Below are 19880 nucleotides of genomic sequence, written 5' to 3'. Positions count from 1 at the left end.
TGCCGTATTTAAGTTAACTTTGTAAAGATCATTCAGAAAAAGCTCTAAAGATGGCTCAGTGGTTAGGAGCCCTTTTTGCGCTTGCAGAACGCCCATGTCTGGCAGCTCCTAACCGCCTGTTTAACTTCAGTGCTGGAGGATTGAATGCCTCTGTTCTCCATACACGCATGCACTCACATGCACATCCTCTGCCCAAACACATGTGCAGAGTTAGAAATAATCAGACTAGCTCTCTGTGACCTGGACTCTGACTGTAGTCTTCAGACTAAGCCTCCCTACTTCCACCCCTGTCCGCCTGCGATCCGTTCCCTTCTGTGTACACTTCAGGAGACTCTGTCTCTTTGAGTAAAACCCAGACTCTGCCCATGTTGATAAGGGCCTACGTGACATATGTTCGTGGCTTTCTTGCCATTTTAAAAAGCATACCAGGTGGATTCCTTTTCAAGAGGTCTTCTCTTTGCACGAAATGTCCCTCCCTACTTCACCCCCAGGCTTTTACTTAAATCCAGATATCCTTGCAAAGGTTTCTCCTGAACTTTCCACTTGAAATGGCCTTCGACGCTCTTCATTCACCCTGCTCCAGTTGCCTTCAGAGAAGTAATAAATTTTCTCAGAGTCTCATTATATGCTCCTTTGTTTGTTTGCCGACTATATATTTTAGAATGTGAGCTCATACGTTTTGTTTGCTTGACAGCTGCTAGATCTCCAGTCCTGGAACAATGTTGGGCACATAATGGATGATATTTTGATTTGCCTAGTACAAGTGATTGAGATGGAAAGTAGGTAGGTGGGTGGTGTGATTGCTGTGTTGTCAGCTTGATATAACTTAGAATTACCTGGACCATGGGCCTCTGAAAATGTCTGTAGAAGACTATCTTGATGAAATTAAATGAGGAAGAAGGAGCTATGTGCTATGGATAGCATCAGTTTCATGAACCAGGATCTTGGACTTTATGAAAAAAGAAAGAAAGGGAGCTAATACACAGATTCATTGTTCTCTGCTTCTTGACTGCCGATGCAGCGTGCCCAACTCCCTCAAATACCTGTGGCCATGAGTTCCCTGCTGTGATGGACCATTGTTCACCCAGTATATTAAACATATATAGTGTTCGAACAAAATAACTAGTACCCTCTTGATTTCAGAAAGTAAAAAGGCAATCACACATTAAATGAAAGCATGATAAACAGAAGACATCAAGGTATAAGGTTCTCTCAGATACACAGAAACGCTTTGGGAGGCAACCCCACAAACACAGATGTTTTATTTTAAAAATACTATTCTGGAAGCTTATTCTTCTATTATCCACCAATAAAAATCTGTCACTTTTATTAGAAAATTGTACAATTCTGTCAGAAGGCAGCCCTCTCTAGAGGACTGATTTAAAGGAACCAACCGATGTGGTTTAAGAAATAGACCAGAAGTCTTATACAGCTGCCCATTTCTTGCCATTGGAATGGTTTGCCGGATTGTGATCTTATCGTTTAGAAAGGTTCCGTTGTCAGAGTAGAGTTACATCAGTGAAGGAGCCATTTTCATGTTGCTTGGAAAGAAATGCGTTTGAGACTGGAGAAGCCACGCAGTGCATTCTCAACGCTCTTAAGTGTGGGCTTCACACTTGGAGACGTGAGTATATAGCCGGTCTGTTTCATTACTTTTTAGCCTATGGTTATGGCGATCATGTGTGCGTTGAAAAGCTGCATCACACAAATCTTTTGCAGCTATCCTCACCTGTAGCTTCTTGACCAGGACCTCAGGAAAGTTTTGCAACATTTCAGGCCTCACTCTCCTGATTTGTAAACTTAGGGCTGCCTTGCAGCTACAGCCAGTGGTCTAAGTACCAAATGTGCTGTCCCGTGGAAGGAATTCAGGAGCTCACACAGAGAGACTGTCCCACAAGTCAGCTTAGACTGTCTTCATTCCTTGCCTGGTTTCCTAAACCAGCCAACTCAGTGATCTCTTAGCTTCAAACTCTAATCCACTCAAAGCCATTTTCCAAAATGAGACCAAAGAAATATTTCTAAAATAAAAATCTATGTTTACTCAAAATAACATTTGATTGCCTTTGTAATGAAGTTTAGATTTCTTACCTTCTCTTTTCTCAGTGTTTGAGCAGTCTGTCTGCCTCTTCTGCCTTCACAGTAGATACTATGCTGGATACATTTGCATTCACTCACCTATTCCCCCATAGCGCTAAACTACACACTTTCAAACATGACATATCATTACTTTAAAACACTTCAGCTCCTTTTTGCATGGCTGAATACTATTTGCAGTGTGCTTGTTAAGCATCAAGAACATACCAAAGAGCAAGTGAGCTCACTCGTGCAAGAGTGAGCTGTGGCAAACGCTGCTCCTAAGTCAGATGAGGACCTGACATGACCCATGGACTCAGAACATCCTTTCTGTAATAGCCACTCACTGAGCAGTTACTAATATTAGTAATATTTGAATTTTTATGGAGTGTCAACTATCTTACATGTAAAAAGAGTTCCAAATTCAGTTCCTCAAATGAATAGGTAATTATAATATCTAGTTTAGATAACACATAGAAAAGGCAACTGGTTCAAAATAATTTGAGTCCGCTTGTAGAGAGAGGTTATAGGTAACCTATCAGGTGCGTTGCCTCCCTTCTACCGATGGAGGAACTATATGTAAACCATGGTGGTGAGGGAGCTTAAACCCTATGGCTTATTAGAAATATGTTTTTCATGGAATAAGTACTCTTCCCACTCATGGACATTACATAGTCTTTCCAGAAGTGGACAGGCTCATTCCGTCCTGAGAGGACTGTGGTACCTAGCAGTGGTGTGTTCACCTAAACATCCAGCAGGATGACAGAGTGGACCGTAAATGTTTAGCTTCTTGTGGATAGCATCATTACAGTGCATGTCAAAAGGCTTTATGTAGTTAGAGGTGGCTGTGGAGTTCATGGTCAAAGGGATGAAACTACAATGGTTGATGCCTTGCTGCATGCTTTAATTCACAATTCTAAGAATATTAAATAGACTCAAAGAGTAACACATTAAGTAAACCCTATTATTATTATTATTATTATGAAAAGGCTAAAGATAGAACTAATTTGTAAAATTTCATTTTCTTTTCAAAGACAAAATTTTACCAAATCTAAAATGCATAAGTACATTATACATAACTATTAAAGTACACATGAATGCTGATTTTCTCCTAATTATAGCCCATACCACAAGCACTACCTTTGACAAATCGAGCTGGAATAAATCTCACTATGGTTGTAATACTTGCAGTCATTATTCCAATATAGTACTTATATGGAGATGATATGAATACAAAATAGAAGTAAATAGAGGGAAAAGACACCATGTGGATTATTTTCAGAATTTTATAATTTAAATGTAGCCAAGACAGAATCTTGACCTGCCCAAGTCTTCAAGTAGAACTGAAATAAAGACACAGAAAAAAAATATGTGCTCAATTTTGTCTTGAAATTTTTCAAGAAGAAATCATAACGGAGTTTTCCTACTTACAAACTGCCAGTTTCTAACCTGCTCCTCCCCAACCTTCTCCTCCCTAACCCTTACTCCTCTCTAACCTGCTCCTCCCTAACCAGCTCCACTCTAATCCTCTCCTCCCTAACCAGCTGCTCTCTAACCTGCTCCTCCCTAACCAGCTGCTCTCTAACCTGCTCCTCCCTAACCAGCTCCTCTCTAACCTGCTCCTCCCCAACCTTCTCCTCCCTAACCCTTACTCCTCTCTAACCTGCTCCTCCCTAACCAGCTCCACTCTAATCCTCTCCTCCCTAACCAGCTGCTCTCTAACCTGCTCCTCCCTAACCAGCTCCTCTCTAACCTGCTCCTCCCTAACCCACTCCTCTCTAACCTGCTCCTCTTACTATGACTTCTTTCTTGACCTTTACTTAGAGGAAGCAGATGAAAAGGAAAATAACCGCTTACTGCCACTCATATAATTTCTCTGAAATGTATTTTGGCTTCTGACCTTTAAATTATGGGATAAATAGAATGAATCCCATCTCTTGTTATAGACCTGATCTCTGGGTCAAGATATGTTTGCTTTTCATCTGTATGAAAATGCTTTAGGCTGCTACCGCCACCGAATAGGTGAGGTTAGGTGAAGAACAGGCAGTTGTCAATTGAGTTAGGCCAGGCTTGCAAAGCTAATCTAAAGAGAAAGTTAAGAAGCAATAGTGTCCTTGAGAAAGATGGCAATTGCGGGTTGTCTCTTTCTTTCATGCTATGCAGAAGGTTCAAGGACATGGCTGGCAAACCCAGACCTTGAGGGAAGAGCACCAGCAACCAGACAAAATGCCGGAAGTGCATTGTGTGGAGGTGGTTGGGGAAAAGGGTTTGAAATGGAATAACACGCCGCAGTCCCCTGACTTTTCTCCCACCAGAAAGGAATGTTCTGTAACCGCCAGTGTGACGCCAAGGATGATATTCCCAGGAAAACGTCAAAACACTGCTAGAATTCCCATTATCAAACTGTTTTATTTAATAAATTGAGCTGTGTTCCTATTTCCAGAGATATCGATATTTCTCAGATTCTAATGGTATTTACACAGATCTGAAAGGTAATATTCTGGACAAGCTTATCTTTTCTTAAAATCAAAATTTTATAATGTTTTCCTGTGAACTCCTCTGATTACTCAGTGCCATAGTCAACATGTAAGGGAAGCATGTCTGGGTAAAAGTGGGAGACAACTTGTCTGATCATAACTGTTTGGGAGACAAATATTCCGGGTCATGCTGTGCTGCTTCTGTCTCCTGTAGATATTGATGAATGTGGAACGGGGAGGCACAGCTGTGCCAATGACACCATTTGCTTCAACCTGGACGGCGGATATGATTGCCGGTGTCCCCACGGGAAGAACTGCACCGGGGACTGTGTGCACGAGGGGAAGGTCAAACACAATGGCCAGATCTGGGTGCTGGAGAACGACAGGTGCTCTGTGTGCTCCTGCCAGGTTGGTGCGGACACAGTCCTGCGTTCGGGCTGGAACTGCCCTACGTTTGAGTCTGTGGATCGACGGGTGTTGACAAATGCATGCTACCACCTAACCAAAACAGTGAATACAGCTGAGCATTTCCATTACCCCAAATGTTGTCCAAGTCCTTCCTAGCTACCCTTCCCCCTCCCCCTAGAACCAGGCCAATACTGCTTCCAGTTAAACAATCATTTTAATTAAGTTCATATTTCCTAGAGCCTCACATAAACAGAGTCAGACAGAGCATTTTCCTTGTGCCTGGCTTCTTCCTGCCCCAATATTATATTTTTATTTATATTATATATATTTAGAGAGAGTTTGTTTATATATACATATATATATCATATTTACATGATTACATGTATCTTTTCTTTTTTGCTACTGAACAATATTCCGTTGTACCATTTATCATCGTGTATTTATCTTAATTAATAACATTTTATTACTATGTCAATTTTTCCTTATCATGAAATTATATTTGAATGAAAGAATAAATGAAGTCAGAATGGGTAAGCCTTCATCCAAGACTGGAAAATATCTGTCTGGATAAATGTTATATTTAGACATGTGTTCTTTAACGTTTACTCAGTTAATGATACTGACTTAGATTATAGCTAAATGAATAGTCTTATGTATAAGATATATAGAACTACTATGAAAGAAATTGATATTTGTACAAAAACCATAATGCATAATTATTCCAAAAACTTGGCAAATTGTGAGACTGATTAACTAGCTACAAAGCACTATAATAACTCATCTTGCTTTCATTAAAAATAGTAACCAAATTGCTACATAATATTCAAATAGATGAATATTCATACATATACTTTAATATACATATGGACTACTTCATGGTACTGGTTAGTTTCTGGAAATTTTCTTTCTGGTCAAGTGATTTAAGGAGTAGTATGGAAAGGAAATTAGAAGTCTTCCAGCTTTGGGCTCATTTCTGTTAGATTCAAAGTGGAATTTTAAAGACACGTTATTAGTTGAGTAGATGTTGTTGGTGTCCCATACTCTGTAAGCTGTGGCATTCTGAGAGATGGAGAAGCGCAGTAACACTTTGTCCCCCTTCTAACTCAGACTGGGTTTGTTATGTGTCGACGGATGGTCTGTGACTGTGAGAACCCTACAGTTGACCTTTCCTGCTGTCCCGAGTGTGACCCAAGGCTGAGCAGCCAGTGCCTGAATCAAAACGGAGAGACCGTGTACAACAGTGGGGACACCTGGGTCCAGGATTGCCGGCAGTGCCGCTGCTTGGTAAGTTAAGCAGGAGAGCATCCTCTTCATTCCGTCAGTACCAATAGCAGGCTAGAGTGTTGACAGTTACAAACACAAAGCCTGGGTAAATTGATGGAGAGATGAAGCCACAAACATCGTCTGGAGTGATGGAGTGGCCCGCCCTGTGTGTGTTTTCTCTGAGAGCTACCTCTTGACATACTCCTAGCCGAAGCTAAGAAAAAGCTCCTATGGCTGTATCCCATTCATCTTATACTTGAAGATAATTATGAATACTACATTCACAGAAAAACAAATCATTCTTTCCAAGTAAAATCGTTAACCACTCTCTGTCAGTTCCTCACGTGTCAAAAACAAAACAAAACAAAGACGACATTTTGGAGCTGTGGGAACAGTCTAGTTATGGTTAAATGGTTAATGAATTAAAATGGTGAAAATACCCCAGAATCCAAGGGGATGTCACGTGGGTACCGTGGCCTCCAGTAATTCCAGCCATGGCAGCAGGGGCAGAGGATCCCAAAGCAAGCTTGCCAGAAAGCGTAGTCATACTGACAGCTCTGCGTCTGTCTGAGGGATCTTGACTCAGTGAATAAGCAGAGGATCAAGCACGAACAATTCATGCCATCCGTCTTAAACATCTCTATGCACATAAATTCACATGCATGCAAAAGGCATGCTACATACACACATGTACACATGCATTTGAAAACTGGAAAAAAAAGAAAAGGAAGCACACTTTTTTTGTAACCATTGTTCCTGTCTGCACTGCTGTGTGGTTCTACACACTGTGACTCTGTGATAAATACATATAATTGGAATGGGACAGCTGTATGTATTTGTGAAACTTTCCTTGAAAATAATGAGTTATGGGGGAAAGATTAGCTCGAGAGAAATGGCAGCTCTTTTAAATTGACTTCTTGTTTGTTCTTGATCGTGTAAATTAGAAGTGAAAGATGCTGCGTGTGTCTCTGCAGTAGAAGTGTCACCAGAAAGACGCCTTTGAAGTCATGGCCACTTTCCTTTCTGTTTGTCTGGAGATATTTTTAGGGCCACGCTTCTGCGTTGTCTGTCTTTTTGTCCTTTCAACCCAAAAATCAATTCCAAGAACAAGGTCGGTTTCTGCGCCCAAAGGCTGCTTTCATCTCTGAAACCTTGAGATTTAAAACCAAGAAGAAAATAGCCAACAGGTGGAAACTGCTTAAGTTCCAATTCATAGAGTTTCCCTTGTGAAATAAGAGAGGGAAATCAAATTTTGTGTTGTCTTATTTTGTGCTGTTTTATTGGAGGTGATGCACTCAAATTCCTTACACTGAAAAATGTATAATTTGGCAAAGAAATTGTCCAATTCTGTTCATATTTCATTTTTTGGAAAAGGGGCAAACCTTTTCAAAGATTGACAAATAAATTACTGGGAGAATTAAGAGAATCTGAAGAGCAGGGACTTCGTAGAAGCCTCTTCCACTGTCCGCTTTGTCCTAAAGAAAATGGAGCTGCTCACATTTTGCCGTAGGATTTGATGATCTAAGAACAAAAATCACTTCCCTGTCCTTCCTTTTCTGCCTCTTTTCTCTCTCGTCCATTCCCTTTGCCTCTTTTCCTCGCAGCAAGGAGAAGTTGACTGCTGGCCCCTGCCTTGCCCAGAGGTAGAGTGTGAATTTAGCGTCCTTCCAGAGAGTGAGTGCTGTTCACGCTGTGTCACGGACCCTTGCCAGGCCGACACTGTCCGCAATGACATCACCAAAACCTGCCTGGATGAGATGAATGTGGTTCGCTTCACTGGGTCTTCCTGGATAAAGCATGGCACGGAGTGTACTCTCTGCCAATGTAAGGTAAGGCCCTTGGGTGCACGAGTGAGCACTCTGCCAGCTGTGCCAGGGCTCAGGGGTGCACGTCCCCTGGGTGATGGAGAGCTGGACTCAGCCTGTGTGTTGTTCAAGCAGTAGTGGACGCTCAACTTCATTGGTACCACACTGACAACTGCCTTGCACATTGGAGACAGGTCTGCAGGGCAAAGGAGCTTGTGTATATCGCTGCCAGCATGCTCAGTAGCAACAACTCAGTGTCCTAATGTAGCCAACCATACGGGTTTTATTGCTCCTTCTATAATGGAAGACAATATTATTTCATTGATTTTTATCTGGTTCTTTTATGAGTTTCATAAAATATATTGACAAAGTAGATACATTGCATTCTCTAAAGTGAAAATCAATCTGGCAAGAATGGGCGTGTCTCTTGGTTTTGTGGTCAGTTACACTAAACTGAAGAAGTTAGAGTCTGATGCTTATTATATTTTATTCTTACAGTTGGTGAAAATCATTATAAAGATTTTCACTTTATTCTCGTAGGAAAACAGTGTTGTGCTACTTACTTCAGTGACCACATGTATATACAGTGTAGACAGCACAGACTCAGTGTGACTAGGTTTGGGAGCGACTTGATTAATATCCATACAACATCAAACTTTGTGAGGTCAGTTTGTAATTCATAGCCATAATTTAGAGATTAACAATAAAACAAAAACCAACAATATTAAAGGCTTAACAACAATAACAAAACCAGATAAAGATGTCAGACTGCTCGGCACTGCTTATCTGTGTCTGCTCTGGCTCTTGAATCTTCCTTCTTCTTTATATCAATAGAGCATCTTCATTCATAGTCACTTAGTGTAATTTCTCACTAGAAGGACTTGATGGAACAGGACAAAGAAACCTAAAACACTTGAAACTTCCAGACATCTGTTCCATCTTCTTCAAAACCTCATTTCTAGTTCTCTCAATGAATACAATTTGTCAATCAAGATCTCAAGTGAAAAATTACTACTGTTTTCTGAAAGTGCATCAGCAAATTTGAAGGAAGCCTCAGATATGTTAAGTAACGTGTATGCAATATAACTCTGTGTCTGATATGAGTATATTCAACCGTGTAGATATCTAAATTACAGCACTAGGGTCCGGCGGATGATTTTTGGCACCTAACTAGTAAATCAGCACAAGTCCTTGTACTCCTTGCTGTTCTGCACATTGACAACAAAAACATATAACAGGTGGTAGGATAAAGGTTGCATCTACTAGAGCTCAGACAGGATTCTGCAGGAAACACCCAGGCTTTTCAGGGTTCTTTCCTGTTGTTCAATGGCTTCTAAATGGTATTGCATTTGGACGCTTGGTAAGAATGTCTTCCAGAAAGTGTGTTCTGTTGCTGAATTCTTATTTTTGGTAAGTATTGATTATGCAAATTATAAGATTATGTTCATTCTTTACCAAATTTATACAAAATATCCATTTTTATTATTTAATTCTGTTATTTTAAAAACGAAGTTCAAGTGAAAAAGCTTCAGACAGAGAGAGCATTGGGAGCAAGCACTCTCCAAAGCTGACTGTTTTCTGAGCACTGGTTCCATCTCTTCCCCTCTTATTCCCCTGTTTAAAGTTGTTTGTTCTGGTCAATAGATGCCAACAGAGGGACAGAGCTCCATTTAGTTGTCATTCCTGTAACACTACTTGTACTTACTATCCATACTCTTAGAGTTTACATAAAAATCAGCTCAATGATCTAAAGGTTTAAAATGATGTAGGGCTCATCTCAGACATCTAGACACAGCCAGTCATTCCTGGAAATGTGTGTGGATGCTTATTGTCTATCTAGAGATATGTGAGACCTTTAATGTGAATTAAATAATTGACAGTTCCATTCCTGATCTTGCTAGCCAAATTTTCATTCTCCAGTAGCATCCTATGGCCATTGACTGTACTATCAATGGCATATGTGGACAAAAATATTTTTCCTTGGAAATATAATCTTATGATGACATTTTGTTTACAATCTATCAAATAAAGCTCGTCTGAATATTGGAGTACGGAGCTAAGCCACTAGCTTGCCACACACCTAAGCCACTATTTGACCATAGAAGACAAGCAGTGGTGGCCACATCTTTAATCCTAGCACTGGGGAGACAGAGGCAAATGGATCTCTGTGAGTTCAAGGCCACCCTAGGCTAAGTCAAAATGAATCCAGCTAAAAGCGAAACAGAGCTCACACCTTTAATCCTGGCTCCAAAGAGGAAATGTACGGCAGGAGCTCAGTGCAGTCTGAGGTTTAGAGGAGACATTGCATCTGCAGTCACTCTGAGGATAGGCTCGCCCCTTTGTTTGTCTGAACCTTGGTAGAGGTAAGAACTCTCTAGTGGTTGACTGCTGTGCTTTTCTAATCTTCAACTTGAACCCCAATATCTGTCTCTGGGATTTTATTATTTATGCTACAGAATCTCTGATATCTCAATCTGTTATCAAACTCGATGTATAGCAGAGAGAATGAGCTTGAACTTGTGGTTCTTTTGTCTCTCTCCCACCGCCTGGATGACTATCACAGATCACCACACCAGGCCTATGTAGTTTTGGGCACAAATACCAACTTTATACAGGCTTGACAAGCCCTCTGCTAACTAAGTTACATGCTCAGCACATACAGAAGATATTTTTATTACCACACAATGTTTTCTTGGCCAAAACTGCCCTAGAGGTCAAAAATTCACCCTGAGAAAGCAGGCTTCCTGGAAGCAAAGACTCCATCAGCTGTGTTGATGATGCGACATCAGGGGGCTTGGCTTAGTTTCTTTGTGTCCCAGCTCATCTAAAAATGAAAATAATAAACTATGGCAGTAACTACTTGAACCATTGGGAGGGTTGCTGCAAGAATTAAGTGAGAAGATTCACACAGAAAAACAATCATGAATTGCTTAGCATTTTCAGATTAAGTAACCAATAAATATTGGCCATTGTGGTATAAAGTAGGCCAGCCTTACCACAATCATACCCAGAAGGAAAGACATAATTATAGCAGTGACGAAGACAGATAAACTGTGAAGGCAAGAGGCTGGGCAGCTTATGGACCAGTTATATGCTGAGGAAGCACTATTTCCTTAGGAATATGGATCTGGACAATACTTGAGGGAAGCAGTAATATAGTCCTTTTGTCTTTTTAAAATATTGTGTTTGTGTTATAGGTACATGTGTGTGCAAGCATGCATGCATGCCCATGTATATACAGAAGCTAAAGGAGGGCACTGAGTGTCTGGGTCTACCACACTCCACCTTATTCTCTCAAGACAGGGTCTTATACCCAATCTTGAGCTAGGCTGGGGACAGCAAGCCCCCAACATCCTCCTGTCACTACCCTGCCACACACAGCAGTCATGAGTTACAAGTGCATATGGCCCAGCCCAGTTTCTTATGTGGTGATGGGGGCTTGAACTGAGGTCCCCACGCTTGCAAAGCAAAGACCCTGACCACTGAGCTCTCTCCCCTTTCCTCTTCTTTTATCTTCTGGAGTTATGGTGAAATTTAATTTTCTAAAGAACCAAGATGTATCCTCTACTTAGAGGTTAAACTTTGGAATTAGAAGTAAATTATCTTTTCCTAAATCTTATAGACAAGCAGCTGTATGACTGGTCAGAGTCAAGAGCTTTAAACACAGAACAAACTGGCTCACCAAAGACACTTAACTTGAGCACATCTTCACTGGACAGACCCCTTTGGGGTCAGAAAGCAGGGCTCTTTCACTAGGTGCTTATGGAGGTGGAATAACTGGGGCTGGTTTTAGAAGCGTGAAGCCCCTGGATGTCTAAACATCACCGTCATCAAACAGAAACCTAAAAGGAATGTTCTAGCATGTGATAGACAGAAAGTAAATGCCACAGACAAGAAGCATTGTAACAACTCCATCAAGAGACCTCTGAAAATCGGTGTGGAGGAGAAACAGATTCCATAAAGAGCCGCCCTCATTGGCTCTCTGCTGCTGTGATAAACACATCTATAAAAGCAGCTTGGGGAGGAAAAGGTTTATTTCTGCTTACACTTCCAGGGTACAGTCTACATTTGAGGAAGTCGGGTAGGAACTCAGGCAGAGACCGTGGAAGAATGCAGCTTTTTAGCTAGCTCTGGCTAATGTTCAGTAAGGTCTCTCTTGTAGAACCAAGGACAACTTGCCCAAAGGTAGCACTGACCACTGTTGTGGAGGACAACAGACCACAGTGGCCCAGCCTTCTCAAATCAATCAATACTCCAGACACATTCCCTGACATATAACCATAGGCCAGTCTGCTCTGGGTAACCCCAACCGAGACTTGAGTGAGCTAAGACTGGGCTGTGTTGATAGCTGAAACAAACTTGACGAACATCAGAATGACTAGATGACAATCTGAGCTGAAATATTATAGTAAATTCCAGAGAAAAAGAATTATTAAAAGCAATTCAAAACAATAACACTCAGATTAAATATTTACCAATTTTCTAGACAAGAGATGAATTTTTGACCTACAAGTAATAAAAATATATCTCAAAAGAAAAAATTCAAGTTCATACAGAGAAATAAAATAGCAAAATGAAAGGTCACAACTGAGAAAATATTTCCAGCACATTTGAATTTTTGTTAGATTAGAAACCTATAAAAGCCAACGAGAAAACAATTGAACCACAAATAAATAGAATAAATAAGCAGTTATCTAAAACCGCAGCTGTTAACATAAAAGAAGAAATCGTTCAATGCTTAAATAATTTAAATGTAAACTCTCATAAGTCATTGTTTTTATAATAATCTCCAAGGCCAACATCAATGCCAAGTCGCTACTCTTGTGAGCTGTTGATGTCCATGACCAAAGCATGTCAGCCACATGTCATCCCATCTGCTCCATCCCAGGTCTGAGGACCTAAGCTGACAACACAGTCTAAAATCCGAGCCAGCTCTGTGCACAGTAGGCTTAATCTCGACACTGAGTGTTGTATCACAGGGACAGCGGTGACTGCTCAGCAGTAACCACGGCAGAGAAGAAGCAAGGCCTCCGGTAAACTCATTGTGCTGCTACCTAACGGTTCCTTGCTGTAGCAGTTTCTCAAATGGTTACTCTTCCTGTGAGATTGCCATCTGACTTCTCCAGACTTCTGTTTGCGGTACAGTCATGTGTAGCTGCCCGACTAGGGAATGGCTTAGGTCGTTACAGAGTAAACTCCCATTCCTTTAGGGCTGACCCCCACTAGTGTCTGCCTGCAGCTCTTCATGACTTCCAGCTATCTTTCTATTTTGTCCAGATCAGGAAGCATGGATGTTAATTTATAGAATACATTCTGCCATTGCTGAATCTGGAAGACCTTGGCATGTTTCATTGGGCTCTAAAGCATGAACTACTAAAGCCTTCCCAGTTGAAAAGCTCTGATGGTAAAGCGTATAGTGCACTTTCCCTACAGCAGAGGACACACAGATGGGGACGAAGAAAACATGCCCGAAGAATGTTGGAAAATGCGTCCTTCCCGAAGCATGCATGGGAACAATGGTGATGTCTTTCCCTTACAGCGCTCTGTGCCAGTTGCACACAGTGAGGGATGCTGCCACAAATTCCCCACCAGTCTGCTTCAAAATCACACAGTTTGAGAAACTGATGTGTAACCTAGCAACAAGGCTATGGATAGAAAACCTCCACCTCTGAGCTTGATATCCCAGTTGTAAGTGTTACTACTGGCTCAAAAGAGGGTGACTCTGTCTTGGGACCAGAACAAGAACTTTGTCTGTCAAATACCCGAGGGAGGATGAGGACTGGCTTTACCAGGTGTCACTCGGCTTCATTATAGCCTAGTTTCCCCATGTGAATGTTTCTGCAAAGGCTAGAAGAGTAAAATACCTTCTGAAAAATTACTTTTGATTTTTGTCGTGTTAATACATACTATCCTTTCTACCACCCAAAGTCATTGTCTGACAGAAAACCTAGAAGAGAGACGAGTATTAGACACAGACTAACCTGCTTTGACCCCAGCTCTGTCACATATTAACTGGGTGACTTTGAACAGGAGTTTAACCTCTCTGTTCTCTGCTTTCTGAATTGAAAAGAGCGACGGTCAATGGTGATTCCACTGCAATGGAAAGAGGGTGAAATTAGGGAATATGTTTAGGACACGTGGCCAGATGTCTGGCAGAGTGCGCCATCCTAATGTGTAAGGGTTTTTCCTTCCTGCGATTAAGGTGGCAATTGCACCTTACTTAACATGACAATTGCAGGTTAATTAGCAAATACCATTACTTAGCTAGAAAAAGAGACCTTTGGAGGAAGCGAAGGAGGGAGAGGCTTTACTTCTTAGCAGTTATACTATTTTGATACCTTAGTGTAATAAGTAATTTTGCACATCTGTCTCTCTCCTGCCTAGCCCGAACATTTCAGCTTCACACTGTTTCCTAAGTTTTCCCAACTTAAATTTCCCATTTAGATCATGTTTTAGTTCTTTCTTATTCAATGTAGATGTTCAGGATTTTGGTGTGTATATATCACTGCAACGCCCTCTGCAGCTCCTCGTGTGTGGGGCCTTCTTTTCCTGCTCCTGTCCTCTGATCTCGGCTTGACTGTCACCTCTTCAGGAGGTCTACCCTGGGCACCAGCCTGAGGAGAGAGGTCTTTCGTTATCTCATCACTACCTAACATATTTCTTCTGAAGCTAAAACAGAACACCTTCAGCTCTGGACACCATAGATGGCAGAAATGTATTCCTCGTAGCTCTGGGGGCTGAAAAAGTCATTTTCAAAGTTTCAGATCAGGGTGTGAGTAGAACTAGAGTCTGGCAAGCCATTCTTCCTGTTCTCCCAGGCACCCTTCTTACTGTATCCTCACATGATAGCAAATAGGGAGGAAGGGAGGGAATGAGGGAGGGAGGAGAGAGTGAGAGAGAGAAAGAGAGAGAGAGAGAGAGAGAGAGAGAGAGAGAGAGCGCTCATATTTCCATTTTCCTCCATATCTCATATAGCCTAGGCTGGTCTTCATCTTACTATGTACCTTGAACACTAGCTGAGGCTGACCTTGAACTCCTGATCCTCTGGTGCATACCTCCTGAGACCTCAGATTATAGCAGACGGGGCACCACCCTCATACCCTAACTAACTTTCCCAAATGTTTCATCTCCTCATACTGCTGCACCGAAGAATAGAATGAGAACGTGGGTTTTAAGAGGATCCAAACATTTTCTCCTAAACTTTTCCAGCACTTTCCATAATTTCTCTTATACTGCATTCCCCTCCCAGGAAGGTGTGAGTCCTGTCCTGTGGTCAGGGAGTGGGTCTGCTTTGCTAACTCAGTTCTCACAACACGGATTGTGAGTAAACAAAGGAATAGGTGTGAACCAAGAGAGGGCATGCCAGTGAGCACAATGATGGCATCCGAAGAAACACTCTTAGGAACAGTTTGCTTATGAGGTTTTCAGGACTTCAGAAATAACACCGTCCCGTATACACCTGCTAGTCATGCTAATCGAGAAGTGTGGGACTCCGGAAATGATTTGAAAACTCACACTCTGCTTTCCTTTCCACTATTTTCTCCAGAACGGCCATGTCTGCTGCTCAGTGGATCCACAGTGCCTTCAGGAGCTGTGACGGGCGTTTGCTGCCTCCAGGGAGTATCTTTTAAAAGAATGCTCTTTCGCTTAAAAAGACCAAAAAACAAAAAAAGAAAAAAAAAAGTGATGTGCGCCCGGGCCAGTGCAGCTTTGTTAATGGCTGGGTAGATGGATGTCAATTATGAGATTTGTGGAGCTTGAGGACATTCTCTGAGGAAACTAGATGACAATTCTGCCTTAACTCTGCCTGGCTTCATCTTGTAGAAGAATGGGTGTGGACTGAGACATCCCGACCCCTGGATAAGACGCCTAAGCCTGTCAGGTCTGAGAAAGCCGCTAGCTCCGCGGTGGCAGGACGTGGTCTTCTAGCCCAGAGTCTTCCTGAATCGTCGAGGTTCCTCACTGAAAGATTCAAAGCTGAGGCAGCAAGCGAGTTATATTCCACAAGCCAAGAAGCTGACGCATCTGTATAGTGCACTCTGAAATCTGAAACAAGCTATTGTAATGATTAAAATTAACGCGCAGGCATGGTTGCGTAACATTTTCTAACAGGAAGTCACCCCCAGTCCCTTGTTTTACTGCACTCGATACTATTTGGTTGAATTTGTTCGGTATAAGCTTGTTCCTGTGCAAAATAAAATAACTATTTCTCTTACCTTATCCCAGGTGAGCCGGCGTCTTCTTTGTCCTGCCTTCGGGTTCAAAATGAGCCGCTTTCTAGTTCCGCTGATGGCGAGCACTCACTGTGTTAGCTCCGGGTTGAAAGGTGATTTTCCTTCAGCTCTGTGTCTAAGTCTTGGATGAGATGGATGGACGCCTCAGTCCATCTCCGGACCATCTCCGGACCTTCTGTTTCACTTCTGTGGTCCTTAGTGCTCATTGGGGGGGGGGGGGAGGCGGCGGGGGGGATTTTCTACAGAAAAGGCTACTGGCTTCTCTTTCTTCTGGATTCTCATTTTGAGTCAATCACATCACAGTTGGGGACACTAAGAGCACTGGGTCCCCCTCCTACCCGATAGTCACTGTGATGGACTCTGTCACTTTTACTAAAGGCTCCATTTTTTAATAGGTGGTTCTCTCTCACCTCAGCCACCCACTTTAGGTTCTGAAAACCTGTTTTCTCCTTTTGTCTGACAGCTGTTGCATCCTTGAGAGATACCTGCTTCTTTTCTTATTGCCTTCCGTGTTTCAACTCACATTTTTATAAATGGTCCCTTTAAAATCTTTCAATAGCCACAGTACACGCCATCTGCTTCCTATCAGAATTCTAACATCAAGAGAGGAGTGTGTGAAGGTTGGGAAGGCCTTCAAGAAGTAACACCCTCTCGGGATCAGAAGGAATCATTATATCGCTCACTAATCTAATTCACCGGACTCTGAAGAAGACAAGCAGCATAGGCGAGCTGATAGCCATTGAGCAAGCTAATGCCATGGGGTTTCGTTCTCGTGAGTGTGGTGTGGAAGGAAGCGCAGGCGCTGTCAAATTCCGTGCACAGAGCTACTTCTCAGTAGGGAAAGATATGGAGGTGGACAGGCAATGAGCACTTTGAGCCACAGAGCAGAGGTGGTGGAGCCGCTTTTGGCGACCACCTCTTCATTGCTGTGGAAAAACCCGTGTGAGCCAAGCAGGGGAAACGTACAAATAGCTAAGCACCGTGTCATAAAAAGTATTTACTGCATGTGTACTTTTAAAAATTTAAGTCTCTTGACGCTGTCCCGCAGTTTGCTTATATTTCATTTACAATATCGTCAGTAAGGTTTCCTCCTTATGTCCACCACGCCACGCCTATAGAGAGCAGTTTAGTTTCTGGGAGAGTGAACATTAAGCAAAAGGTTTTACATAATTTTATTACAGGCAGGCGGTGGTGGCTCATGCCTTTAATCCCAGCACTCGGGAGGCAGAAGCAGGCAGATCTCTGTGAGTTCAAGACCAGCCTGGTCTACAAGAGCTAGTTCTAGTACAGGCTCTAAAGCCACAGAAAAACCCTGTCTCGAAAATACAACCACAACAAAAAAAGTTATTGCATATAATTGAGATTCTCTATTGAAATCTCCTGAAACATCTTATTTTGCTTGTTTTTATAAGAATAAGAAGTGTGTGTGTGTGTGTGTGTGTGTGTGTGTGTGCATGTATGCATTTGCACGTGCCCACATTTACACATGCAACTACGGATATACTCATTTATTTATTTATTTTACTCAATTATTTATTTATATTTACACACATCTTTTTAGAAGGAGCAAAGTTGGAATCCCATATGTTAAGTCATTTTTATGTCTACTTAAATCTATAAGCCTACTGGTGCTTGGCAGATCCCAGCTTGCCATAGATCGCCAAGGGAAATAAAGCTCCCTGCACTGGGGAGAACAAGAGGACTGACTGTCCTTTCATCTCTGCCAATTCAGTGAGACCATTCAGAGTGATCACCCCCTTTGAGATCTGTAAAAGCAGGCCCCAGGGAGGTTATTGTTTTATCTGCAGAACCCTGAAAACAATAATTAACTGTTCCCTACAAACATCCTACCTTTAAAAAGACACTGTTAATGCCTTGTTTCTCACTCTGTGTTAATTGGAGAAGATGCCCTGGTTGAGCTCTGCCAGCGTTCTGAGACTGTGAGAACTAAATGTCATGCACTGAAGCTGAAGGCACCTGGCTCTTTGAGCAGGAAGCCGCGGGAGCAGTCATCCTCACTATATCAATACCCTTCGCTCATTTCCATTTCCCGAGATCATTCACATACAGTTAGCCAGTAACTAACATACATTGGATCGTATCATACTTCTTCCTCCCGTTTCTAATGACTGCCATATTGCCCTTTTGCTTTGTTTTTCACACTGGCAAAGAGAGTCACCTGTTTGTCTGGTTTCACCCAAGCAGCACTCCCTTTTGTCTTTTCAACAACTTGGCTGTCTGTCCCCAAGTTGAGACGCTGTAATTGCCTTTGCAGAATGAACCATGCTGCAACACTCTGAAACAGCAGTCGATACTCTGGATTGCGGGAGAGCCGAAATTATTCAGTTGAACAAAGTTTAAGCTACACATGCTGAATAAAAGATGAGCTTCCACTCACTAAGCATGTTCTCATCTATCCACACTCCCTGCTACTGATGAGTTAAGAGGTCCTCTCAAGGACCGCAAATCCCAGATGTGTGTGGTCCCAGCTCCGTTGACCTAGTGCAGAAGCATTAGAAACAACCCCCCCTTTTTTCCCCCAGAAAAAGACTTCTGTTTTGTTTTGTTTTTACAAGTGCAGAGCATTCATTGAACAACAACAAATTTATGTTCAAGAGGTTAGAGCTGAAATGATCCTTGAAAGCAATAGGAGATTGCTTTGGCTCCCGGAACATTCTGCCTGCTCTGTGCGACTCCCTTCTGTGGTGGAGCAGGTACCTTGTTCCATAGGACCCTTCAGTATTGGTGTGCTGTTTCCACATTGGAATTCCGTGTCTTCCCCAAAGGAATTGACACCTCTTTGCAGGGTAATCACCCCATCAATAACTGGCCTGCCAGCAAGAGGGCCTGAGCTGTGATGGCTCCAGAGCCTTTGCTGCAGGAGAGTCTGAATGGGCATTGCTTGTTTTTCTTCTGTTTGCCACAGGACAAACTCCCAAACCTCTGTCTTTGCGCTGAGTTGAGTCATTTTTCATAGATCGTTTACATGACAGATCCTGAAATTCATCTTTGTTCTGAGTGACAAATGGCAAAATATGTGACTCTCATTTGTAAAATTTTACATTTAAAACATGTTGTCTTATCTAAATGGAGCACTTACAGTGACTGGTGCTTCGAAAAACAGTATGAAATAAGAGTTTAACTAAGTACAGATTAGAAGTGATAGTTTAGTTTAAAATTGTTTTCTATCTCTTTAACAAAAACCACAGGAATACATATGAAGAAGCATGAAAAATAAAAAAAGTTTAATTTATTTTCCAAATAAAGAATCATATCTATATCTATATAATGATGATTTACAACCCTATGGAGAAAACTATAAGCCTGGATTTAATAAGTCTCTTTTAGTGATGTTCCGCATTATGCCAGATACTGGTCTAGACACTGTGAAGGATGCCTATGCACTGAGGCACTATGGAAAAGAGAGAGCATCCAGGCACACAGTGAGCATGTGACACTAGACTGCAGCATTCACTTTCTGTCTGCTCATGCAACACATGCCCTTACAGGAAGGAGAGGAAAAATAGGCTCAATATCACATGGTAAAGGAGACTAGGAAGGAGAATTTAGACAGAGGTCATAGTATAGAAGAGATGATCAGAAACTGGTCTGGACATAGA

At 42.0% G+C, this 19880-nt stretch overlaps 1 protein-coding gene across 3 annotated transcripts in view; it reads left to right on the top strand.

Annotated features, from left to right (window-relative positions):
* Nell2 (neural EGFL like 2) overlaps positions 1–16246 on the top strand; it is a 319609-nt gene extending 303363 nt beyond the window's left edge. For all 3 annotated transcript variants that reach the window (XM_041642655.1, XM_041642656.1, XM_041642657.1), the window contains 4 exons: positions 4765–4958; positions 6066–6242; positions 7826–8050; positions 15573–16246. In XM_041642655.1, coding sequence (XP_041498589.1) covers positions 4765–4958; positions 6066–6242; positions 7826–8050; positions 15573–15623 — 647 coding nt within the window. In that variant the 3' untranslated portion in view covers positions 15624–16246. The remainder of the gene's footprint in view (positions 1–4764; positions 4959–6065; positions 6243–7825; positions 8051–15572) is intronic.
* The last annotated feature ends 3634 nt before the right edge of the window (positions 16247–19880 follow it).

This window comes from Microtus oregoni, unplaced genomic scaffold (genome assembly GCF_018167655.1).
Source record: "Microtus oregoni isolate MIOR12 unplaced genomic scaffold, Mior012 000077F_ref0000221, whole genome shotgun sequence".
NCBI classification, from domain to species: Eukaryota; Metazoa; Chordata; class Mammalia; order Rodentia; family Cricetidae; genus Microtus; species Microtus oregoni.
Note: the sequence above shows the minus strand (reverse complement) of the source record. Positions and strands in the feature narration are given on the sequence as shown.